The sequence below is a fragment of the Coloeus monedula genome, assembly GCF_965178545.1.
Source record: "Coloeus monedula genome assembly, chromosome: 3".
Taxonomy (NCBI): Eukaryota; Metazoa; Chordata; class Aves; order Passeriformes; family Corvidae; genus Coloeus; species Coloeus monedula.
The window spans coordinates 24745530-24771694 of NC_138783.1; the positions used below are offsets into that span (position 1 = coordinate 24745530).

Below are 26165 nucleotides of genomic sequence, written 5' to 3' on the forward strand. Positions count from 1 at the left end.
CTTCTCCTGTTCAACCCTGACACCAGAGATGCTTCAGACTTGAGCAGTCTGTTTGAACTACCTGCTGTTCAGAAATCTTGAGGAGACAGCTGAAGCTCTTTGCTGCTGAAGCCTTTCTTCCAAAGCTTCCAGGAGCTAGATAAGAGGAGCATCCAGGCTGCTTCCTGCTCCTAGGAGAGCAGGCAAACTGCTGACTGCCTCTGCACCCTGTTGTGCATGCTGGGGTGGATTAAGGCTGCTGAAAAAGGGATCTGCTGGCCTCTGATTGTCCTGCAGTGCAGTGAGTCAGTGATAAACCAACACTGCGTGGGAGATGGGAGTTCTGTCTCTCCTCAGGAGATCCTAAAGGATTTCTGCTTTATTGGAAATCCTAATAGTAGCCGGTCGGATTTTTATCCATTAATCCCTGTTTTACTGTGTGAGCGCACACTCATGAAGCGGCATTGTATCTCCCTGTATTTGAGTCCTGTCTTCTTACCGTGCAGATGTAAACAACTGCCTACTTCTCTCAGCCTCACAGACCCAGTGGAACAAAAAGGGAATGAGATTTTCTTTCACCTTCTGCATCAGCAGCGAAAAAAACCTATTTTCAGCAGCAGGATTGTTTCTGCTGGGAGTGGTTGATGAGGCAGATGGAGTCTTCTCTGATGAAAGTCCTGTGTTTATGGTCTGTGAGAAAAGCATCCTTTGCCTTGAAAAATTAGTGAATCACAGGGAATCTCTTCTACTGTGTCACTTTTACAACCAGTGCTATACCTATAATCAGGATTTTTAAAGGCAAAGAAACGAAGTTCCTGAGGCAGAGAATGACAGGAATCTCCGCTCTAATAAATTTTTGGACATGGAGATCAAAGAATAATCAGAAGAAAGTCAGGATCTTGGAGAGCAATCTGATTTTAGTGCACTAAGGAAGAGGTGGCGAGGTTTCTTTTTGCACTTGGCACAGTGAAGTATTGGCATTTGCCATGAACTCTCCACCCTGGGTGTAAATAATTTAAAAGGTCCTATAAGGACCTATGAGGACATGCTGAGAATGTTTGGCTTGCTCAGTCTGAAGAAGAGAAGGCTCCGGGGAGACCTTAGAGCCCCTTCCAGTACCTAAAGGGAGCCAAGAAGAGAGTTGGAGAGGGAATTTTTACAAGGGCATTTAGGACAAGGAGGAATGACTTTAAAGTGAAAGAAGATACATTTAGGTCAGATATAAGGAAGGAATTCTTTACTGTTGTATGAGTGTTTGAGGCCCTGGAACAGGTTGCTCAGATAAGTTGTGGATGCCCCATCTCTGGAAATATTCAGGGCCAACCCAGATGGGGCATAAAGCAATCTAGTGGAAAGCATCTCTGTCCATGGCAGAGGGTTGGAACTAGATGATCTTTAATGTCCCTTGTCCCTTCCAACTCCAACCATTCTATGGCTCTACGGAGTTAGTCATCCAGAGCCAGTGACTTTCTGTGCATATAGAACATCTAATAATTCCCTTAAAACCCATGACAAATACCAGCATTATTTCCTATGCAGATGGTTGCTACAAAGAAGCAATTAGGAAGACAACCAGTTCCTTTCCTTCTCTTCCACTTTTTAAGCTGCAGGGGGAAATGGCAATATTTTGGTTGGAGGTAAGTATAAACCAAACCCTAAGGTGTTGACAACCCCCAAATGCTTGCATTTTGAACTAGCATCTAGATTTGTATCTTGGATGTGGTCCCTGGCTTTACATCTTTGAACAGTAAATCTTTTTCACAGTTTAAACTGTGAATATAATTTAGCATTAATGTACCGTGGATGTCTTTCATATGGCCAAAAGGGACAAGTTATGTATCGGGGTTGGAGCAGAGAGACATATCACCATGTTGGCAGGATCTTTACTGCTGGAACACTATGTCCAGGAATCTAAAACGTGAGACTTGGAGTATATTTAAGTCTGAAAAAATAAAGTATGTTCATACATCTAGCAGTAGCTACCCCATACTGGTATATAGATCATGTGAAGTGTTTCAGATGTAGAATAGGTGCTGCCTTAGGGTGGTAGAAGAGGCAGAAGAGCATCTGCTGTGAGGAATCAGTTCCTGTGGCTACAAGGTCTCCCCCCATTAGGGGTCCAGCAATGAAGAGATCCTGGTTCTGTTTCAAGGTTCCAACTTGTTTTTCTTTTCTCATCAGCTGAAGAAAGAGGAAGAATAAGGTTTTCACTGTGTAAAATTGTTTACAGATAGAAAACTGAGCAGGAGTTCTCAGCATGATATAGCCTTGTTAAGCAATGGTCTGCTTTTCCTCCTGTTGTCTTAATGGAGAAAGAAGGAAAGAATTAGCAATCCCCAGGTCTGAACAGTAGAATTAATTATGGCTGTGATTCATTACAAGCAAAACCAGCTAACCATTTCTCTGCTATTTTTAATTTTGCGTTTGAATCGTGGTGTATGTGAAACACAAGACGGGGTCTGAATTCCTAGGAATAACTTCATTTCCAAATGTGCATGTAGCAGAATTGCCAGGAATTGGAGACAAAGTGCAGACAGACAGTCTGGTTTTTACGGGACTGAAGAGTCCCTCCGTTGTTTTGCAGTTGTTCTCACCTGTTGGTGGTGTGAGGGAGGGATGCCCACGGTCAGAACAAGGCAGATCACTGAGTTTTGCTTAAGTTTGATCTGTCATTTTTTAACATAGTCTGTGTTTTGATTTGTTTTTGATCAAGGCTAACTGTGCCTCTTCTTTCTATTATTTTTCTTTTTTCTTTTTTTTTTATTTGGGAGGGTGTCACTATTATTATTGCTACTATTGCTATTATTATTACTAGTTTGCGGTGGTTTTTTCAGTCATCTCTGTTCAGCTCTCTTGAGAGCAATGAAAAGAAATCAAACTGCTTTTGTGAGTTGTGGCAGAAGAGTGCAAATAGATTGATTAAAAACACTGTTTCTTTTTTTAATTTAAACAGAGCAGAGACTTGTGGGTAATGTGCATAATGTATGCTCAGTGGTAACAAGCCGCTGTGGGGAGAGGGGAGGAAAATGAGGGAGAAAGAAAAAAAAGGAAGTGGAGCCAGTGTTGTTCTGCCTTTAAACACAAGATTGATTTTACATTTTCCCTGTGTGTCACTTTCATTACTAGCAAATTAATCCTTCTCTCTGAGGCTTGAAACTTATTTCTAGGGTTTCTCATAAGAAAATAGCTTTTGGTGTGCTACCTATTCTTAAAAAGGGAGCTTGGAGCTTGGCTACAAGAGCAAGTTGCACCCATTTAGCCAAAGGTGTAATTTTAAAATTGACCCTGTTATAGAGGTGCACATGACTGACTTATTATGATTTTTACTTTACTTCTGTTCTGGAAGAAACACAACACTTGAAATGATAGGAAAATGCCGACTAGAGGACAGGTAACGTCCCTTTAACTAAATCGATACAAAGTTATCCCTTCACAGCTATTTCACCTTGTTCAGATAAAGAAGGCAATTACTGAGACCTGTGGCCTGAAGGATCAAGTCCTCAGCAAACCCTCTTGGGAGGAGGTTGTGAGATGTTTCTGACACTGATAGCATTCTGCAGTGCAGCATCGCTTCGAACCGTGAGGGTCTGCAGCCTGAGGTACCCCTGGGGACTCAGGGAGCTTCCTGGCCTCATAAAGGGGCAGATTAATTGAGCACTCATTTTACGGCAATAATTCCAGACAATTAAATGATTAAATAATTGGACTGCTGAAATGTGCAACTCTACTGCAAGTTGAGCAAACCATTTGGACACTGTTGGGTTTCTAGCAAAATCATAATGCTGCTCTGTGGGGCTGCTCTCTCCTCAGTCCTCAGGTCATGGTACCATGTGTAGAAATTTGGACTTGCTTTGTTTCTGCTTAAATTATCTGGTATACCTAGAGCTTAGATCATCTGTGCTTCATTACAGCAGGGTTTCTTTCAGGTTTCAGTGGTTTTTTGCAAATTGTTCATTTTTCAGATCCAGGAGATTACATGTATATTCCTTTACAGTCCTTGGTCAGTCAAATCATTGGCTGTTTACCAAAATCTGCTGTTGCTTTGTCTCTTTGGATGCCTCTGATGAGGTAAGATGGCTGTTCTGATTTAGTTCTGGCTCAGAAAACTGGCAGATGACCCAAAGCCACTTCTTTACCTCAGTTAACATTGACAGTTTCATTTCTGCTTAAGGTGAGTAGGTGTGCCACAGCCTGCCTCCCCCTTTGAGGGTCACTGGCCAGGTGTGGCCCAGGTCTGCCCGGACCCATGATGCCTTAATGGGGCAGTAGTATGAGATCTCCATGGCTGCCTGGTGTCTGGGTTAGTGCAGCAGCAGTTTTTCATTTTCAGTTGCTGCCACAGAATGTAAGTGTAAGAGGACAGTTTTTGGGGCTGACCTGAGCAGGGCCCTGCAGTCCTGTCGACAGCAGTGACTGGTAATTAGCTGGGAAAGGGTGGGAAGAAGCGCTCCATGCTTCCTGCTGAATATCAAACATCATACAAAAATAGCCAGTTGAAGTCACAGTGAAGACTTGCTCCTATCAGTGCCAATCCAGCACGTTTTATCTGACCAAAGGTCAGGTGTTTGTTGGGATTAACAAACAAAAGGGATGCCAGGTGCAAGAAAGAGAGTGAGTAACTATTTTTATATCAAAAGGAGTCTTATTTTTTCTTTTTCTTCTGAAAACTCTAGTGGCAGCATTTCAAGTTGCTTAGACCATGTTTCAGGGAAAATGACTTCCCACTTTTCCTGTGCTGTGGAGTGGCCAACTCTAATGGAGGATCTGGTATGTGATTAGGTTTCTTAAGTGGCAGGCAGGGGAATGCGTCTACTTACAGAATTATTGTTAAAGTGAGGAGCTTTTGGGAGTTCTCTGCAGGAACTCTGGATTGTTGGAAGCATTCCATTGGATTTCTCAAAAATGCTCACATTATGAAAAACTGCAGTCTTTACTGCTGCCTTTTGGATTTACTAGAGCCTTGAGCAAGCCATTGGCTTCTCTTTGAGCATACACTTGTTTAAATACACCCGTGCAGGTGTATTTAGGGAGAGACGTGGTCAGGCCATATTCACTTCCATTCTGACTGACTTAAAGTGAGGGGTGCCTGTGAGCATCTGCAGGACTTGTTATTGCTCAGGGAACAAGAGCTTGTCAGAAATGTTGAGCTGATTATCTCTGTGTGAACTGTGTGCTTTATAATTGCCCTCTTTACTCCTGCATTAGCAGAAGACAATCTTACTTTTCATGCTTCAAACAAGTGCAATTGAGAGAGAACAGATCTTCACACTGATACCTAGGATCCAGCTCTGTTCCCTTCAGAATAATTAGCAAAAATTCCCCAAAATTACTTTCTGTGAAAGAGGAATCTCAGTTTGGATCAGTGGCAGAGTTTTAGATACACTGTACTACCCAAGGGGCTCCTGAAAGAATGGAAAATTTTATAGGTCTTGATTGATGCAGGAATGTCCCAGAAGCCAGCAGAAGAGAGGACAGTGGTACATATGCAGTGGACATGTGCACGGGTGTAGGAGTGACCTATCTTTGACTTGGTTTTGGAGAGCAGGGACTGATGCAGGGCAGGAGGGAGGACACTGACAGAGCTGAAGGGCTCTGGGATTTGCCCACAGTAGTCCGGTTTGTACCTCATATGGTATAAAGCTTGATTTTTCAACTACCAAAGGCATCAACCTTGTGGACTAGGCAGAGAAAATATAAATGCAAATATCACAGAGGTTGGAGGGAGGAGGGAAATGAGTGTTGTGCTGGTTTGTTTATCAAGAAACAGAACTTTCCTGGGACACAATACAAAACTACAAGCCTATTATCTTACTGCTTTTCCAGCTCCAGCACCAGCTCTTTTCTTTTCCAGGTGAGGCATTATTGTGCTAATACTTGCAGGAGGAGGGAAGAAACGAGTCCAAATGCCCCTGTTTGAAACGTCCTATCAGTGCATAAAATATGTCTGCGGATTTGAGAATTACGCTGACTTCACAACAGTAAATTTCAGATAAATAATTTATCTCCTGCAAACACATTTCTGTGCTCTTACACATCCATTTGTTTCTGGAAAGCAGTGGGGGTGTTGGGGAGGCAGACGCGATTGGTGCTCGCTGGGGAACTTTCCGTGGAGCTGCCTGTAGCTTGGGTGTTGTTGGCTGCTGGAGGTAGGGTTTTGTTCTCACAGCCACCAGCTCCCACATCATAAATAAAGCCATTTTGGAAACAGGAGGCACCTTGAGCTGAAACTGGCATTTCTCACAATATTGGCAGATCAAGCCAGCAACTGTTGATTTTAAATGTTTAATGAGCAATATGTTGCTGATTCTGATCATAATGTTGTGTTTGCCTAACCTTTCTCGATGTGCTCCCTTCTGCTGTATTGCTGGCACATTTCCAGGAGAGGGGGAAAGGGAAAAAACACAAATCACACCACAAAGGGTGAAGCAGGGCAGAGAGAAAAGGAAAACTGAATGACTTAAGGAGAAGGGACATAAAAGGCAGAAGATAGAACTTTACTAACAGGAAGAAACAGCAGCAAGATGTTGATGCCGTGTCAGAGTATTAAATTGGGGATTGCAGAGAAAAACGGCTTTTCCCTGCAGAGGTATTCATACTGAGAGAACTGGAAAAGAAAGGCTGGTTGCTAAAAGGAGATGGACAGGAAGAGCTGTGTGCAGATGAACCCGTAACCAGGGAGTCTCCTGAGACAGTTCAGTGTGTTGTTTAAAGGCAGGTGAATTGAAAGAGAAGCAGTATTGCACAAATCAGTAAGATGCTCAGTCAATTTCCTGCCAGGCCCATAGAATGCTCACTGTAAAGACTATATGCTGTATTTTTTCCAGTTTGGTTTTCGTTGACTTCAAAACCCTGAGTGGTTCAGCATACTGGTTTTGCTGTTGCTCCTATCCTGGACTAGACCCTCCCTTTACTGGTGTGGGTACTGACCATTGCTTGCTGTACAAGACCGAGCTCTTGCTTAATACGTACTGTGACTCCTGCTAGGAAAAGCACAAGACTCCAAATACTGGAAACTGAAGTCTTTTTTGTTTTCTGAACAGAGAGGTTTTGGGGCAAATACTTCCTACCCGAATGCCTTGGACACCCCTCAGCAGGAGGCATCCAGAGAGTTATTGTGTAAAAACGTGGAAGATTGGGCTCTTGAATGAGACCAGGCATTTTCTCATCTTTTCATCATTACCTGTTTGGCTGATGTTTTAATCAATGAGTGCACGCCAAACACTCACTGCCTTATTAGAAAGACGTTTCTTGTTTTACATGACGGCTTATTTCTTGCTTCAATTGTATGTACGGCACAGTATATATTGTCCAAAAGGGAGATAGAGTTACCAAGTCAAACTTGGCAAGGGAGGATTTTTTCTTTTTTTAATGAGGAGAATATCAATTTTGCAATACTTGTTATGCTTTCATTCCAGGCTGCTGCATACATATTCTGTTATATAAAGGTGACTACACGCAAATAGATGTGTGGGAAAGTGTGTGTTGAGACACTGTGAGGTAGAAGTGGAAAGAAACAGGACACAGAGGACTTGTCTAAGAGCAGCCTTGCCAGAAGAATGGGCAGTGGTCTACCCAAGCCACTGTCTGTCCTCAAACAATGAGAGAATTTTGAGTGTCCTTTATTGATATAACTGATTGATTTATTGTTTTTCCTTCATGGATAATCTATCACCTCCTTAAGTTACTTACTTAATTGTTAACAAGTGAGAGTGAAGCATGGATATATGTTCCACACTGAATTTTCAGTTTTTGAGAGCAGGTATGCATGGGCTTGTTGGATTGACCTTCTCTCTTTCTCTGTATTTTACTCCCTCTTTTATACCACTTTGGTATCTTCTGTTGTTTTCTTGCTTTCTTGTTTGCATACTTTTAAGCATCAAAGCTACTACATGCAAAAAAAAATTTAATTAGCCTTGAGCCTTCCACTAGGGTCCTCAAGTACAAACAGGCACAGGCCTTTACCAGTTCAAATCAAACACATCTTCAGTGGGTCATCTTCAAGGAAATCTCCAGCAGCCCAGCTTCTGTAAGTGCCAACTTCTTTGCTGCCAACACCTCCAAGTGATTTCTCTTTAGCTGTAGCATATTCCTTCAGCTGTAGTGTATTTTTTACCTTCTCTGCTCCCCACCCCCTGGTTCAGTTCTTTACAGCTTTGAAGTAAAAGAATGAAGTCTTTTCCAGCCATGTGGTGCAATATGGCATCATCCCCCTTAAAGCAATTGCCATGTAACAGACAGCTATAAAAGCAAAACAAAGCTGTGAGTGTGAGAACTCTTCTCCTAGATGTTTCACCAAAACACTATTCCTGCATGAATGTGTTTTGTCATTGCAGTATCTCATCTGAGTCACAGTCAGGTTTCAGTCTTGTGGACATATATACAGGTAGAGGAAAAAAGGGTTCAAAGATAAAAAGGAGAATAACAGGGGAAGAGGAGGAGGGAGACAGAGTAAGAGGAAAAACTGAAAACACAGAAAGAGGTATGTGAACTGAAGAGGGGGGAAAAAAGGGTGAGAAACTTGAAGCAGGGCTGTGATGGGTAATGAAGCAGGAGAGGTGATTCAGACTTCTGGGGTGGCAAGGTCTGAGGCTGAGCACTCTTCTTGGCAGAGCAGAGCACTGCAGAATGCAATATAATCTCTATCAGGGCCCTTCAGTTTAGAGGCATATAAATGGAGTGGGGTTTATTGCAAATTCTGGTTAATAACTTTCTCAAAGGGGAAAACTTCTGTATTCTCTTTGAAATACAATTTCTTGTCTCATAAATTGAAACAGCTGTGACTGTTCCCTCTGCACACAATTTTTTTTCATCTTCTGCCATTTTTGCTGGGTGTATGTGTATGATTTTGCTTAATGATTTTTCTCTGCAGAAGGGACCCAGAGTGTGGTGCTGTATACGGGTTTGTGATCAGTGTCTTTGCACAAACACAAGAAAAAATGCCTTGGGCATTTTCTGCTTTTAGAGAGGAACAAGTGTTAAGCTATTAGTCTGAATCTAACTTAGACTGCATTTCTCCTGAGAAAACTCAGCAAGAATTTCTGCAGCCTCGTTCCCTAGAAAGACTAAGCTGAGATTTAATCTATCATCTAGACCAGGCTCTGGTCTTGGACCTGTGAAGCTGCTTGTACCTCCATAGCTACCATGCAGAAAGCAGAACAAAAAATATAGGGGAGGATCTTGACAGCCTGCATTCCTGCCTCATCTTGAAGGCATTGCCTCCTGCACAGGGATGGTGATGGGCACCACAGTACAGGTGGGGAGAGGTATTCCTGCCTGGAAAGGGGAGCAAGACCATTTTCCTCCTTGTGATTCTAAGCAGTGCTAGATATTCTCTGCCAGCATCAAACCATCTCTGTCTCTCTGAGGACTCCTAAATGTCTCTTTTTTTTTTTTTTTTTAATTGAAAGAGCCAAGATTGCCTTTAGGCTTGTGCAGATATCAACCACTTTTGAGGATGACTAAGTGTACAGAAACACAGACAGGGAATCAAACCTTCCTGCCTTCCAATTCACTATCTGCTCCCAAGCTAAAGTGGTCAAATCCCTAAATCATTAAACAAGTGATATATGAGTTAACATAGCACGCTGACAGGACCAGTATGCACAAATGTCCCAAGGAGGTTCAAATTCAGAGGGCTGTATGTCACCTTCAGCCAATTTCTGTTTGGAAAGAGCTCAGGAAGGCTTTGGGATTCAGTAAAGAAATACCTGAATATCTGTCTCAATATCTCAGTTTTTCATTTCTCCATCTCTCTCCCATGACTCCCTACAACTGCCTCCAGCTGGAAGAGATAAGGGGTGTAGAAAAAGCCAGAATTCATCAGATCTGAGTGCAGAACTCTTTTCCCTTGTAGCAGACCTCAGACTTCTCATTTTATATAGCAGATAAGAGCCTCTTTGGGCAAGCTGTATGTTCAGGAGATCAAGACCAGCAAAGACATTTCTCTTGTTGGGTAAGGAGCCAGACCTGTGGTCTCCAGCAGTTCGGCTTCATCCCCATCTCCTCTTGCAGCAGCATCCTGCTGCATTCCAACACATGGGCTCCCTCCCATGCCTGCATCCAGAGGCCCAGCTCTGCTGGGTGACATCAGCTCTGCTGGGTGACATCAGCTCTGCTGGTGCAGCTGGGACACGTGTCCTTTGCCTATCAGATTTGTAAGTGAGGGCACCAAAACCTCAAATCACCCCACTGACAAGTGAGTGGACAGGTTCTCTGTTTTTTTCCTGCCTGAGCCTCGTGGCAGCCACACTGGCCTCCACGCAAACCAGGGTGTGTTCACAGCAAGAGCCTGGGGGATGAAGAGGAAAAGAAATTCACAGAGGTTCTTCCAGGGCTAGTGCATGGAAAGTGCTGGAGATTATCTTCTAGGTGTCCTGCAGTGCTGGAATTTGGGGGGCGGGGGGGGGGGGGGGCAGACTATGGCTTCTTCTTTGTCTTTTTGATCCATGAATTGCAGATTTTTCAGAGGACCTCTCTGTATTTGAGAAGGTAGCAATAAAAGCACTCATTTGTCTAGAAATGGGATGGCTGTTAATGTGGTATATTTTATCTGCTTTTAATGAGATGAAGCAGGCAGAAAGCAAGGAGGAGGAGCCAGCACCAAACATTCCCACTCCATCCCAAGCCCTTACTACCAAAGGTCATGGGAACCTACCTTTTTTCTCCTTGTATGCCTGTGCATGTACACACAGCATGTTAAGTGTCCGAGGCCCTCAGTGATACTGCCAACAGCTGTGAATTGCCTGTGAGCAGTGAAATTGTTTACCACAGTTCAATATAACAATAATACATCTGGAAGACTCTGGCCTCAGTTACCCCTTGTATGTTGTATTCCCAGCCAACACTAACTGCATTCCCCACTGCTTTCCCATGGCAATTCACCTTGCTCAGAACTCTGCTTGTTTGCTCTAACCCTCTGCATCCCCTCGCTTCTTCTTAATCAAACTTTCATCTCTATCTCATGCTCTTCCTTTCTTTATTTCCTTTTCTGTCCTCTCCTGAAGACTTGGGTCTCACAAACTATCCTCTCTATGTTACTTTTAAAAATTTTTGTTCCTCATTCTGTTCTTCATTCTCCTTTCTTCTCTCTGCTCCTCTCTCCTTCCTGGGTGTTGCATCCCCCTGTATATGCAAGCTGATACTGTCTGAAAATTATCTCAAGACCTTCTACTCCTAAAGTAGTGAGAAAATACAATCTACAGCTGAACTTGCCATTTTAATATAGCTAACATTCCTCCCCTCCTTCAACTATTCTGCAACTGCAGACTGCAGAGATTAGTGGCATAAAATCCCACCAGAATATTGACATAACCTATAAGCCAGGAAGTTGTTTTAATCAAACCCAACATTCCTTTTGAAATGATGGTCTTAGAAATACAAGGACAGCAGTTTTGAGAGCAGTTGAGAAATAAGTGTTTAAAGAGAGGGTGTTTGAAAACCTGGGGTTTTAATATTATTTCAATACCTTATGGTCAAAGTTGCAAGATTTTTTTTTCCCTGCTGAGTCCTAGCCCATACAGAATACTCAGAGTATTGGTGCTGGAGAGGTGATAGAAAGGAATTTGATTGAAATGCTGGTTATTAAGAAATGCTATTATCCAGTAGAAGTGTCAGAGGGCCTCAATCCAAGAGACATAGATGATTACTGTGGATGAATTCTTAGTCCATGCAGGTCAGGTGGGAGGGTTCAATTGTTGTGGTTTTCCCCTACCCCCAGTGAAACTTAGAGCAGCCTTGGAGGAGTGACTCATAAAAAAAATAAATAAATAAAAGTCTGTTGTGTTCTTTGGAAAGCAGAGAACCAAAGAAAGAATAGAAGATACCCTAAACTATTTGTCAACCTCTAACTCCACCTCTCTTTGTTTCCCTCCCTCTGAAACCCACATAAAGCAGTTTGTATGTTATGGTGATGAGAGACAAGGGGAGATTTCTGTCCCCAGCTGGTGATCAGTTTATTCACTGAAGTATGAGGATTGATAGCACTTGTCACTAATAGCCCAGCTAATATAGCTGCAGATGCTACATTTAATCATATAAGCTGTGAGGCACAATTGCAGAACAAGGGCCTCTGGCCTACACCACTGGAAAAGGAAGCGGAGCAGATTCCTAAAGGGCTGATGGAGAATTGCAATGGTCTTGCACCTCTGTGACAGGAAAAAAGAGGATGTGTCCTGCTTCTGCATGACACTCTCTGCAGGATATGTATCCATGCACGTGTCATTTACTAAGTGCACGTGAGGGAATAAAATGAAAGGATCTTGTGCATGAGATGAAGAGTATGTGCAGGAGAAAGCAGAGAGCTCCACTGCATATAGAAGAAAGGAAGGGAGTGGTTGGAATAGGAGGATGTGCCCTGTCACATTTGGCTGTCTTTCATAACACCATATTCCTGACAGCTTTCTCTTGATATCTGCAGCCAAAAGGAGTCAGAGCATTTGAGAAGATGTGGTGCTGTCCAGCAGCACAGCTGCATAAAGCAGGGAGCAGCTTCCATGCAACTAAGACCAGAGCCCTGCAGCAAGGACTCTGTAGTGCAGTGAGGATAAGTTGGAGAGAAAAAAAGGAAGGTTTGGGCTTCTTATGGCCCCCATCAGCAAATGTCAGCCTCATTCCCCTTCTGCTTTCCAGGAGAGTTTGAAACCAGGTGTTAGAGATTTTCAGCCATTAATGAAGGGTCTTCTCCCACCCGCCAAATGTGTTGTGTCACAGATGTGCATGAGGCTGCGTGGATGCAAGCACCATGCAACACTTGGGAGGCAAATGATACTCTGTACTTCAGTCCTCCACATGCAAGACCACAGACAGACCCTGTGCTCATCCTCTCACCCTGTCCCCTGCCTGCCAGCCTTCCTTCCTGCACATCCTCACCTTAATGCTCCATCATACTTCCAGCCCCACACCCATTATTCCATGTGGTTTTTTCCACCACCCATTCACACGGACACATATGTGCAGAGTCTAATCCCCAGGCACCCTTTCACCCACCTACATTTCCTCTTGCATCCCCACAGTTTTTGGCACTGTTTTCCTTACGATGTTCGGCAGCTCTCACCCACACACCCAGCTGGTACTCACTCGTGCTCACCAGGCTATCATGTTCTCTGTCTCCAAATGCCCAGTGCTGTAACCAAGCTGTTACTTGTTCAGTTCAGTCATGTGTGTGTCCTGTCAGACACACATGTGCAGTCAAGTGGCCCAGAACAAGACCAGCATGTATCAGGGTTAAAAATTAGTATGCCGTGGAACCATCCCTCTCCTCTAAACTCATACCATGATGTCATGGCCCCCGGGGGGATCAGTTTGTGGTGTAAAGAAAGCTGTTTGTGGTTTTCATTGAAGGAGAGCACAGGGGAGGAAAGTCCAGCCCAACACCTAGCCCTTCAAATGAAGTGACTTGACAAGTATGCAACTGTGGCGGGGATTTGAGAAGCAGTAAATTTAGCAGCACTCACTTCCACTGACAACCTGTCATGTGCTTGAAACATAAATAGTGGTAGAGACAAATCGCTGCTGTTTTCCTATTAAGCTTTGGCCCACTGGCCCTCTGGCTTGCCAGCAGCATTTCTACCTGGCCTGTTTGGGTGCCTTGTCTCAGGGACAGATGTGCCTCCTCATTACAGGCTTTGGGAGAGTCAGAGCAGGAATTATCATGCTGTTATTTCCTAGGTGTCCTTGGTGTCTGGGTACTTGCTCCTCAGCTGATGGATTTCTCACTCACACTGTGTGCTGCTGGCACCTCCTACTTCCACCCAAGGTTGAGGAAACATGGACCCTCTCCTTAGAGGGCTTATGGTTTTCACCCCTGCCCCTGGTTTCTGCCTCATAGACTGGCAAGGTCACACTGATGGAGTAAATGGGCACTGATTTGAATAAAGGAGTAGAGGTGAAGTTTTCCAATGCACCTGAGTGACTTGCAGGCACAAATGCCATTGAAAGCCACTAGGTCCTGTCCTCTTAAAGCATTTAGTGGCTTTTGGAAACTCTGCTTTCAAATATCAATTATTATATAACCATTTAATAAAACATGCCATCAGAAGCTCACATTAATCTTTACAGAGATGAGACATCCCTCAGTGCTTTAAACTGAGAAAGCAGAGATTCAGCACATTTCACCTTCTTCCCTCTCTCTTATCAGTTTTGATTCCTCTTCCCCTCTCTCCTCAAGGAAGATGAAATCATGTCTGTGATTAAGGTGGCCTGCTCTGTGCTGTTTAATTAGAACAACTGCTGTTTCAGTTCCAGTGAAAGTCTCACAGGTGTGCAGTTGCAAAGGCACTCTAATGAGACCCCTGCCTCTCCAGGAGCTTGGAGGAAAGGAGCCAAAGAGTCCTCAACATAAAACAGATGGTTTTCCATGCTTTCTTGGCTCTTTTGGCTGACTTGGGCTCCTGTTGGCGCTAGCCATTTCTCTTCTCACAGGAATCAAATGCATTTGGGGAGTCGAGAGAAGAGAAATAAACAGATTCCTGTCCATGATGATAATAGGGGGATTCAGAGAGGTGAAGCCCAGTGAGACACTCTTGATTGACATGATTGGCCATGGTCTTCTCATGCCAGTACTGTAACAGTTGTTGGAAATTTTATGTAACCATCAGAACAAGTATTAAGGACTTGGGATGAAGGCAATGAAATATCTTTTAGGTTTGTCTTCAGACCCCTTTCTAAACTTATGGGGGAAGCTGTAAGAAGTCAGAAAGGAGTTGTTTTGATACTGTTTCTTCTACTTACAGTTTTCTGCCTTCTCCCTTTCTGGTGACCCCCTTCTTTTTCCCATACCCCTGGGAGAGAAACCCTGCTTCACAGCCATGATTTAAAGAGTGCTGACAGCCAACAGCTGCACTAGCAATGGTAGTAGATGCATCAGGGAGCTACAAGAGCTCAAAATCAGGGTCTGTATTTCCTCTCTGCTTGCCTCCCCTGTAGGACTGTACAAGATGCAATATTAGGTAGTGAGTAAATGCCTTCCTTCTCCTTCGCAGCCAGTATCTGGCAAGTTTGAGAGAGACTCTTTATTCTTTGGAAAGCAAGGGAGTGGATAAATGCATAAGAATTAAATATCCTGGACCGAAGCAATCATTTATCTGGACTGCTATCACTATGAATCAACAGCAGACACTTCAGATTATAATATCACAGGAGCCAGCCCAATTGATCAAAAGTCTCTGCAGTGTGTGAGCCCAAACAATCTCTTCCCAACACCCCCCACCCTGCCTCAAATCTCTGTGATTCTCACCTTGATACCTGGCAATACTTGATGCCTGCTCAATCCTAAATCCAACCAGTTAGTCTCATCTCCTGATCCCTTGTTGTGCTCCCTACAAAGTATTCCCTTTCCTTCTTCCACCAGGAGCAGGTATGGGGGATGGTGTCAGGCAATTACTATGCTGGATCTAATTGAGAAACATTGCAGCAAGGAGAGGGGTCAACAGAAAAGCAAACAAAACTATTTTTCAAGAAGCTAATCCACCTATACAAATATTGGCGCCAGGCATCACAACTGGCGTGTTTTTGAAAGGGTAAATCTTGCTAAGGGGTGGCTTAACTCTTTGACCTCATTTCCTCAGTTGAAAACTACAGCAGTTTAAAAGATCAGTGGCTAGATCCAGGCTGATACAGAAATCCCGGTCTTTAGGTTTTATTTGTGAACTCGGTGTTCAGAGTAGCCTCACTGAAAACAGGGATGAACTACCGGAATTGCAATCTTGCTAAAGACAGGAGATTCAGGGGCCATGCTATCTGGTCATGAAATGTTTGGCTCCAGCTTGCAGAGAAAGAGCCACAGCAATGCCTAAGCCTCTGAGTTAAAGCTCTTTCCCATTTCAAGTAAATTTGTGCCAGTTTGTAATTTCTCAAGTCTTCTTCCGAGTTTCAAACATATAAGAATGGAATTCTATGGGCAAAGTTGAATCATTGAGAAGGAGGGGATCATCAAATTTTTTAAAAAATTTAAAGTTAGGTTGAAGTTCTGGGTTCATCATTACCCTCTCATCCCAAGAAGAATTAGTGGGCATAGGACAGAAGGGAACAAACACCTCAGATTTAAAAACAGGGAGACATTCTGTTGGATGCTTACGAAAGCAAGCCACGTGATTCTTGCACAACAGTATATTGAGCATATCTTGTGCTCCATAAGACACAAGAGACTTTGTAAAGAAGATAAGGATTTTTAAAGATGCCACCAAACACAGACCAACCTTATAGTGCCTAGATTGAGAGACTGGCACGTTTGGTACCAGTGAGTGCCGTCGCACAAGGTTTCTCTAAAGCCTGGGGCTGACATAATGATTTGTGGAATTAAACTAGGGACTGCATCCCTGCTCTTCACTGGCAGGACACAAATTATACAGTTCAGTCAGGCTTCTTGCCCCAGAAGGGACTTGTTGCTGTCAGTCTTTTCTTTGGTCTTGTGTTTGTGAGGAGGAACTTGTCTTCAAACTGTGTAACAATGATAGCACAAGTGCATTGTCCAAAATAAGAAAACTTGTAGAAAAAGGAGTACATGAGACCGAATGAAAAGAAACCATCTGACAGAGTCACTAGAGACTGTAACAGTTGACTGCCTGCTGTTGTATTTCATGCCTTTCATAAGTGTCCATGACGTGCAAGAAATCTCAGTCCCCTGCACCAGCTCTCAGCTTCCATTACCATCTTGTGCTTAGCACAGTGGGAAACAAAGACCTATTGATTACAAACCCACACCCCCACAAACACACCCTGATGTTCCTCTTGCCAGGGGCAACTGCTGGCCCATCCTCTTCCTGTAGGTGGTGGAGGAAGAGGGCACAGGTTCCCGCAGTGCTGACCCCGCTGCTGGGAGTGGGATTGGTGTGCTGCCATCCATGTGTCCACATCGAACAACTCCTGTGCCTGAGCTGTGATTCTTTGTCTGACCTTCTGGTTTCAACCTCCATTTCATTAGCTGCTCCAGCACTGTCCTCGCAGCCCTAATGAGTTACCAACTCCTGCCTTCCTAAGGCTCTCAAAGCTGTGGTGACATCTCATTGATTCATCTAGCTGATAATGCCTCCTACCTCATGTTGTTTTAAAGTACCCTTCAGAAGGCAGCAGGGAAAAATTTTGTGATGCAGAGATGGTGCAACTATTGGTTTGTTCATGTTTATATGTCATTTTCTTGGCAGTAAAATTAAGGCTTGGTGTTTGGTAGCATAGTCATGACAACTTGCATTGCAGTATGCAACACTTAGGGAATATAATATTGTAGTTGTGACATTACATGACTTAATTTACCTCATGGTTCATAATTTACTTTATACATTGGCATCACAGCCAAGTTCTTTTCAAGAGCAATTAATCTGTCCAAAAAATGCTGTTTGTGTTCATTAAAAAAGTGTTAACAAATTTGGGCTAAATTCAGTAAGTAATTTTGAAAAAAAAAAAAAAAAAGTGATCTTCTTCAACATGAAATCATCTGATTTAAATTATATCTCAAGTTGAAGAAGACCATTAATTCCTTCTTCTGGTTCAGCAAAGAGAAGAAGAAAACCACTGGTCAAACACAAGGCTTTGACCTGAAGCAGGTCAATTTTTTTTCAGGAGATGGTTCCCTTTCTTTCCAGTGTTCACATATGGATTTTGAATGGAAAATCTAATCAGCTGCTGAGATGGAGTAGTATATTGCACACCTGCTCCGTGCCCAGACTCGGGGCTGTATGTGAGAGAGTGTGATGACCCTTAGTGGTCATTTATGAAAAAGAGGGGTGGAAATTCAGAGATACAGCCAATCTGCTGAGGCTGCCTCAGGCAGATGACCCCCAATGACATGCACCCACAGCCAGGATGCAAGCTGCATCTGAGCTGTCAGATTTTGGCTTCCAGCCCCTGGGCAGAGCCGCCAGCGATGGGCGAGTCGTCCCAAGCGGTTTGGTCAGTGCTGTCTCAAGAGAGAGAGCACAGAGACATTGTTCAGTCTGGGGAAGCTGCTCTCAACCTGGAGGGTTTTATCTGCACCCTGGATGCGTGGAGTTTGAGAAGAAAGAGCCTACGAAAATCACAGGATCTCTTAACCCTGGTCATGCCAGTGGGTGCTCGTGTTCCCCCTGCCAGGGAGCTCCTCAGCTGCTGTCCCTGGTTCGGGAGTCAGTTTTGCACATAAGGTGCAAATGTGATTGCTGATGAGCAAGGTCCTGGTGAACGCCAGGGGAAACCATGCCAGAGTGTTTCCTCCCAGTCTGACTCATTCTCATTCATTAAGCCAGAGCCAGGCCAGAACCCTCCCTGGCACTGCACTAGTTTTTTGGTTTATGTGTAATAGCTACAGACCTGAGGGCATGAGAGGCATGAGGCCAGCTTAAACAATAAATACCCTGCTGTGCCTTGCTGCTTAAACAGAGTAATTACTGCCTTACTACATGTGACCCCTCTGTTCCTGTCCCTCTGGCAGTTGTTATTTCATGGCTCCCTTTACACAAGGGATGGCTGTGCCTCTCTCCGAGCTGTACATCTCTCTGTCTGCCACTGTCTCACCTCCCGTCTTTCTCACTCACTCTGTCTCAGTGCCTTTCTCTTTGACAGTAGCTACCATTTTCTCTTTTTCTCAGTCACTGAAGAATCTCACTCTTTTTGCATTTCTCTCTCCCAGCCACTGTCACTCTCTTCATTCTCCCTGTTTTTTCTCCATCTATTTTTGTCTTGTCTCAAGCTTTCCCCATTTTTACCACTTCCCATGCTACTCTAGGTTTTCTGCCTTCTTTCCTCACTGTAGCATTGTAGCACTAACTGTCCCTTTGCTCATCCACCATCTGCTTCTCTCTACTGATCTCTTTGCTAAAAACAAGCCTCTTCAGCTAAGGGATAGGAAAAAATGCCAAGCTCATTGGAATCTGTGATGGCTGAGGAGACAGACTGATAATGAAAACTTCAAAGTTTTGAATTAAAAAAAAACCCCTCAGCTGGAGGTAAAACAAAAAAATCATGTCAAAAGCTCCCTTAGCTATTTTTGTCTTTCAGAAGCCTGTTCCTAGGGAATAGAAGGTGCAGAGGGAAGGAGGAAAGTTAGGTGAGCAAAACCTCAAACACTAAATGGAGAGTGCAGAGACAACAAAACCTGCAGTTCAGCAATAGAAGTTGCTACACACAAAAAACTTGAAATGGCATCCATTGATTTCCAATCTTTTTTATCTCCTTGCATCTTGTTTTAGGCCCAACAAAGATGCATAACCCATTCTGCTCTCCTCTCTTCACAACTACAAAGATGCTTGGAGGGAAAACAAACATAGGAGCAGGGTGGCTGATCTCTTTCTCCACATGCCAAGTGCAAACAGATACTTTCATCAGATCTGAATTTTAGTTTAAATTAAGACCACGGCAGTGTTAAAAAAAAAAAAATAAGAGAACTAAAGTAATCTCTGCACAAGAAGAAGCCCAGTGTTGGATGCACGGACAGGAGATGAGATGAAACAAAATGTGGCTGCCACCTCTGGAGATCAGCTTCTCCTTTGGACATGTAAGAAACTAGGGCATGAAGGGAAAGGTCTCTCTGGTAGAGCATGTGTCTGAATGCACTGCTGGCCCTGACTACCTGAAAGAGCTGTCTGCACACAGTACAAGTGAGATTTTGTCTGTGTGTGTGTCATTTGTAGAAAGGAAGCATTTAGACTTTGAGGAAAGAGTGATGATGTGTGGCAGAGCAAGAGGCGGAGGTGAGAAGGGCCCATAAATGCCTGGGGAATGTGTCAGTCTGTGTTTCTGCCCACACAGGCAGATTTATAGATGTAAAAACAAATAAAATACATAGTATATAAAATACAGAATATAATATATATTTATCATATCTCTATGAGAGCACAGGCAGGTGTGCACACCAACAAGGACAATATGCAGAGCCAATGGGGTTGTACAAGGCTATTTCCAGAGGGTAGGGAGAGAGGAGGGCTTCTTGCCAGCAGGCTAGCATAGCCAAGGAGATTTGCTGTTCAGGTTCATTATTTACTGGGTCCAATTAGGAAGCCAGTGGATAGGAAATGTGGCTGAGGCAAGCAGGCCTTCAAAGCCTTTCTCCTGCACACATCAAAGCTGCTGCCGCAGATCCCTCTGCAAAAAAGGCTCTGCCAGCTCCAAGCAGCAGCAGCCGCCTGGCTCGTGCTGCTCGGGGTCGTTCCCTCTTGGTTTGATTGTCAAGCCTCCCAGGCTCATGCTCTCTCTATCTCCAGCCTCCAGAGCAGGAAGCTCCTCTTTCTGATTTACTGGGACAGAGTTAAGGGGCTACAGCTTGGCAAGAAGATGTTTAATGGAGCTATAGCAACAAACCAAGCTAACTATGAACATGTGAAAGGCAAAAAACCTCCAGGGGAGCAGGTTGCCTGAAGTCATGCAAGGGGATGGTTTGGGATGAGAAGAGCTGCACTGAGTGAGAAGTTATCCCCCGAGGTAAATCTGAAAGGACCCTCAGTGGGAAAAGGCTGTACTGAACCAGGCAGAACAACCAGGAGACAACCCCTGTCGGCAAGGAAGCTTTGGCAGTAGGGTCAGAATTTCATCCCTTGATAATCTGCTCAAGGCAAATGTCTTCTCTTAATGGGAATGGAGTGGCTCACTTTCCAGGAGCTGGCAGTCCCTCTTTCACTTAATAGAATATGTTCATTGTCATCGGTACCAAAGAGCATTGTCCAAGCCTTCTCCCTCCCCACTTTGATAAACTGCATAGTGACAACCATCACTTCCCTGCCAAAGCCAGCTCTTGTGCAGAACCATTTGTAAATTCACTCGATGTATGAAGCTCTGTTCCTGCTCCCCCCATCCCCTGTTTGCCTTAGAGGTTAGAGTTAATATGACTCACCTAATCTGGCTGCCAAAGTGAATTAGTGAAAACATCTCTACAGCTCTCTGCAAGATATCACAACCTGACATTTCTCTAACACACTGTGATACATCTTTCCTCTCCCTGATCTGTACTACAACACCTCAATTTTATATAAATGCTTTTTGTTAGAAATGGTTAATGTGCTCTTAGAGGGGACAAGGCAGCAAGCAAAAGGGTCTGTCTTGAAAGTGAGAGCAGTTCTTGTAGCAAATGTTGATGCTCAGGGTCACCAGTGCAGGGACAAGAACAGTGCTACCACTTATTCAGCAAGAGACTGTCACAGAAACTTTCCCTGAAGCATTATGCTTATATCTGTGTCCTAGAGCAGGGGAATGAGGAGCTGAATAGGGTTATTGATGTCTTTGACATGCCCTTTAGAACAGAAGTCCTGTCTTTCACTGATTTCCAGGGCACTCCACTGGGCAAGTCAGCGGCTCATCATGTCTTGGGAGGAGTTCTGTGTAGCTGTGAAAGCTCTCCTGCTGGACATGGTACACAGTACACTTCAAGTGCATGCATGGATGCAGAGGAGAAGCACAAAAACATTTTCCCTTGGGAAAGTATCTACCCTTTGAGGTTGCTTTGGAACTCCATTGATGTGGTTCTCTAACAGACAGACTTAACAGCACCCATAATGAGGGGTGCCACGCCATTAGAGCTGGTTAAGTCACCCTCAACCCTGTTTTCATTATGGTGACAGTCTTGTGACAAGGGCAAATTGCAGGAGAAGCAAGTCCCACTTGGAATGAACCCTGTGTATAAACAAGGCGGAATTGCAGAGCAAATGATCTGCAAAACAGAGGCAAATTACTTTTTAACCTTTTCTTTTTGAGTCTTTCCCTGATTTCTGATTAACTCTCCAGTCAACCAACTGACCTACCAACTGGGAGTGCTGCTGTGAAAGGAGGGGAGTGTTGGTTGTCAGCTCAGTTTGGGGGTGGGATTTTTAATGTGCTTTGTTAGCAGGTAGCAATATGAGCAATATGCCATAAGAAGATCTGGGAATTAACAGAGTTCCCAAACAGAACTGATCCCTGCTGTAGCAAAACCAGAAACAATGTGCTGCCTCTACAGACAGCAGCATGGTGCAGTAGTTGCAATGCAATCCTTCATCTGTGTTCAGCCCCGGCAACACCTCATCTGAAATGCTGTGTTCAGTTTGGGGTATCACACTTCCAGAAAAATGTGAACTTGTCAGAGAGGTCTAAAAGCAAAGAACAAGAATGATCAAGAGCCAAAAAAAACCTCACCTACAGAGGAAGGTTGAAAGACCCTGGCAATGTTCAGCCAAAAGAAAAAAAAGATGACAACTGAGGGAGGAACATAAGTGATTTAAAAGTTGATAAAAGGCTATTGCAGGGAAGGAGGGAATGATTTGTTCTTTTTGTCTGTAGTGGCTAAGACAAAAGTAATAGCTTTAAATTGCAGCAAGGGAGACTCAGGTCAAACTTCAGGGAAACTGCTCCAGTGGTAAGGACAGCAAAGCACAGGAGCAGATTGTCAGGAGTGGCTGCAGAATCTCTGCCGCTGGAGGGCAGAGGATGGCTGTGTCCCTGACATGACTCCTGTGTCCTGCCTTGAGACTGGGGAATGGATTAGATGGTGACTGAAGTGCCTTCCACAGTGCTGTGACTCACCTAACTCTGATTCCCTAACATATTCATGGGTTCCAGTAATAAAAAACACCCATGAAAATCCCACCCTGCTTCCTTCTCCACTGACCCTCCACAGCATCAGCCCCAGCAGAGAGAAGAGGACTGAGAAGTGTCCTGGCAGCAGGAGCCAACTTTGCCTCCTTCCCTTATGCAATACACTGCTGCCATGCAGGAAGGTCCTGCAGCAGACTGTTAGGGGATGCAAAAACCAAAGCAGTTGTAAATTTTAGACCAATGAGATTTCCACTACCTGAACATCTGGTAGGAGCTGGGAAAAGGGACTGCTGATGAGCCCTGCTGAAAGAGAGGAGGAGCCTTGTCTTTAGATGAGTCTAATAGGTACATTGCTGTTTTCATGCTGAGTCTCCATGATGGGGGGTGGTTTTCCCCTAGAATGATTCCAAAAATTGCCTGTGAAAAGGAGAAATAAAGAAAAGACAAAAATAATTCTGTAAGAGACAGAGTTCTGAGCAGATTTTGAAGTTTCTAAAGTCCCTCTCTGATGCAGACGGGAATTGCACACAGCTGGCATCGCCAGTGGGCAGCGAACTTTTTGGAAAATCTGACCACTCTCTGAGGAACCTGAATGGGAGCTCTTGTGAGCTGACCTTTTTTTTTCTTTTTTCAAATCTAGCTTTTACCCTTTGAGGGTTGGGGGATGCTTTCTCCAAGCATACACAGGCACAAAACTGGGGCTTGTGGTTTCCCATGCTGCAGAGCAGTGCTCACAGCCCTCTGAGAGGAGGAAATGGGGTTCAGATTCTTTCCAGAAGGTGCCTTACTTTGCTTTCTGAAGGAATAGAGAAGATATACCAATCCTAATATTTCATGCTTCCCTGGCAACTTTCATGCAACGAATCTAATGTGTTTTACATGGGTTAACCTCACTGCCCTGCTCTAACCAGGAGGTGATGGGAGGGGAGGGGCTATTTGCTGCAGTTCACAGAGGGAGAGCAAAGGAGCAACTCACTCAAGGTCATACAGTGAATTAAAAGCAAGGCCACAGACCTCCCCTGATTCCTGCCCCCATCCATAACCCTGACTGACACTCAAGTCACTGTTTTCCAAAGTGTGTAAGCGAGGCAGCATGGTTTAAATGTGTCATTTCATATGTACAGTAGATCAAGGATGCGTGATGATTATTGGTCTCTGCAGATCAAATTACAGTTTGTTTCTCTCAGTTTGGCTGTGTTTAATGGTAGCTTGACCTGATCGATGGCACTCCAGGGTGGTGGCTGCTCTGAGAGACAGAAAGACATTTTTCACAGTTTTGCAGTGGAGAAAAGGGTGCTGACAAAAAATCAGCACATCTGAGGACCCAGCACATCAGCCACAGCATGACTAACCTCTGGTAGTACTCAGCCATCACACTAGTGAACTTAGTCTGATCTCATGTGGTGGAGATTTTGCTTCTTGGCCTGGGCAGCCTGTGAGATGCTATGTATTGTATACCTGTATGCGACCTTCCAGATTTTCAGTTTTTCATAGTTAAATGAAACACTGGTATCTTGCTGATACGGCTTCTGAAATAACTTTTAAATGGCTCATGACTGTTACTCGTTTGCAGAATCCATGTTGTGATTGTTCCTCCATAGCAATTTCCCAAATCTGAAAGCCTAACAGAAGCACCCTCTGTATTCTTCTGTCCTACCAGGCAGAGAGTTTGAAGGTGAGGAGGAGTACCTGGAGATCCTGGGGATCACACGAGAGCAGTCGGGCAAGTACGAGTGCAAGGCTGCCAATGAAGTTGCCTCAGCTGATGTCAAGCAAGTCCGGGTCACTGTGAACTGTGAGTACATTGCAGCTGGGGCAGGGCAACGGGGAGAGCTTTGCCCACAGGTGGGGGTTACTTCAGGAGAAACAGAGAAGCATCCCTGGGTTTGGATTATACAATCAGAAAAGGAGGGCGCTGAGAAAATTATCTGCAGTCAGACACTTGCCACAGGGTACAGTTTGTGCTTTCAACCTGGTAATATATAAGAAAAGGCTGGGGGAGGTGTGGCATGGAGAGACAGACAGAGGGGGAGAGGGAGAAGGAAGAGCTGTGAGTTGCCCCCATCTCTCCCCTCCGAGATGCTGGCAATGCCTTGTTTTCACTCATTGATATTCGGGTCAACAGTAACTGCGTGAAGAGAAGCTTCACCAAGGCAGCAAGGAGAGATAAGGGAGGGCTCAGCTGGCTCAGAGCAAACACACGCCTGCCTGCACCCAGCCATCGCAGCAGTGCCTACACGGCTATCACAGCCAGGGGACGCGGGGCAGAGGCATGTGTTAATGACAGGGTGCCAAAACTTAACTTCTATGCTGGCTTCAGGTCATTAGTTTAAAGCTCTGTCTAAGAGACCCTCCATGCACCAGTGCAATACAGAGAGGGGCTTGACCAAAGGATACAGCAATCCCCTAAAAGCACTGAGAGGCATGGTTAGCTGTGGCTTACATCCACACCTGTGGAGGAGGGCATGGATCCCATCCCATATGTGCCTAGACAGATGTCCACTTCACTCTGCTGGCATGCTCCTCTCACAGTAATACAAAATATTTCAAATTGATGTTGCTCTTTAATCCTACACGTGTATATGTCCACCTCCATACTTGTATGGCTTATGTTTGGCACTGGAGTGATGTAGAGTGAGCTATCCCCATGTACCTGCTTTGTTTCCTTGCTTGGAGGCTAATAACTTTGCAGTTAGGATGGATGAATGGGAGGTATATCCTCTCCCGACCTTCTTCAGTTTAAATGGAGACTTAAATCAAAATATTAACTTAAATTGAAATTGGAGATGGCTACAGACATTTCTGGGTGCATATTCATGTCTTGATTCACAGGTAGAACAGTCGGGGAGAGGGTTAGGGCAGAGAGCTGATGGCAGCAAGTGTTTCAGCCAATACCAGTCTTAATTTGACTGTAGGTGATTATAGCATCTTTTAATACCATTATTGCTCTTTGTCTGTTTCTTTACCTTGGTCCTTGTGGGCCATCACATCAGATCAACTTTTCTGCTTGCTTAGAAATTGAGGTTGTAAGCTCCCTACAGCATCTTCCAAATCCACAGTTTTTTATAGTTCCCTTAGAAATTGGGTGTCAGTGGTTTAATATCAGCTGCCTCATGGGCCAAATTTGGCATTAATATGAACTGTAGTAGCAGATTTTCTGCACTGGGAGTATAGAAGTGTCACAAACAGCTGAGTTTATAAATTGGAAATGTTCCATGAGAACCAATTAATAGTTTCAAATATTTCTGTGAAACATAATTTCAATGGTGCTTTAATGTGTTTGAAACAGATTGTTTGTATAAAGTCAGAATGTTTGATTTTGATTTAGTTTCAACACATAATAACTATGCCACGGTTAAGACCTTAAACATTTTAACTGTTGGAATATATGGAAAAGTGATGTGATAGAGTATTGTAATATTAATATGTGGTGTAATTTGTAATGTAAGAAACTTAAAATTCCTTAAGGACGGATCTCTTCTTTTGAAAGAAAGGGAAATAAATCTAAGAGATCATGAGGACCATGCAGGAAAATATCAGTCCTATTTCAGCAATGAAAGCTAGATATTTACATACATCTTTCCTCATCCTGCTTTGTTAAGCAACTCCACAAGCAGCAGAAAATGGGAAAAAACACAATAAGCTTGAAAAATGGAGCCTGTCCAACCTCAGGAGATTCCTGGCCATCTCAGCATCTGCTGTGGAGCACTGTCATCTCG

General features: G+C 44.1%; 1 protein-coding gene across 3 annotated transcripts in view; it reads left to right on the plus strand.

Moving 5' to 3' along the window:
- The window catches only part of LSAMP (limbic system associated membrane protein), a gene marked incomplete at its 3' end in the record, with an annotated part of 307230 nt that overhangs the window by 248285 nt on the left and 32780 nt on the right, over window positions 1-26165 (plus strand). For all 3 annotated transcript variants that reach the window (XM_082278778.1, XM_082278779.1, XM_082278780.1), the window contains exon 4: window positions 24107-24241. In XM_082278778.1, the coding sequence (XP_082134904.1) occupies window positions 24107-24241 (135 nt within the window). The remainder of the gene's footprint in view (window positions 1-24106; window positions 24242-26165) is intronic.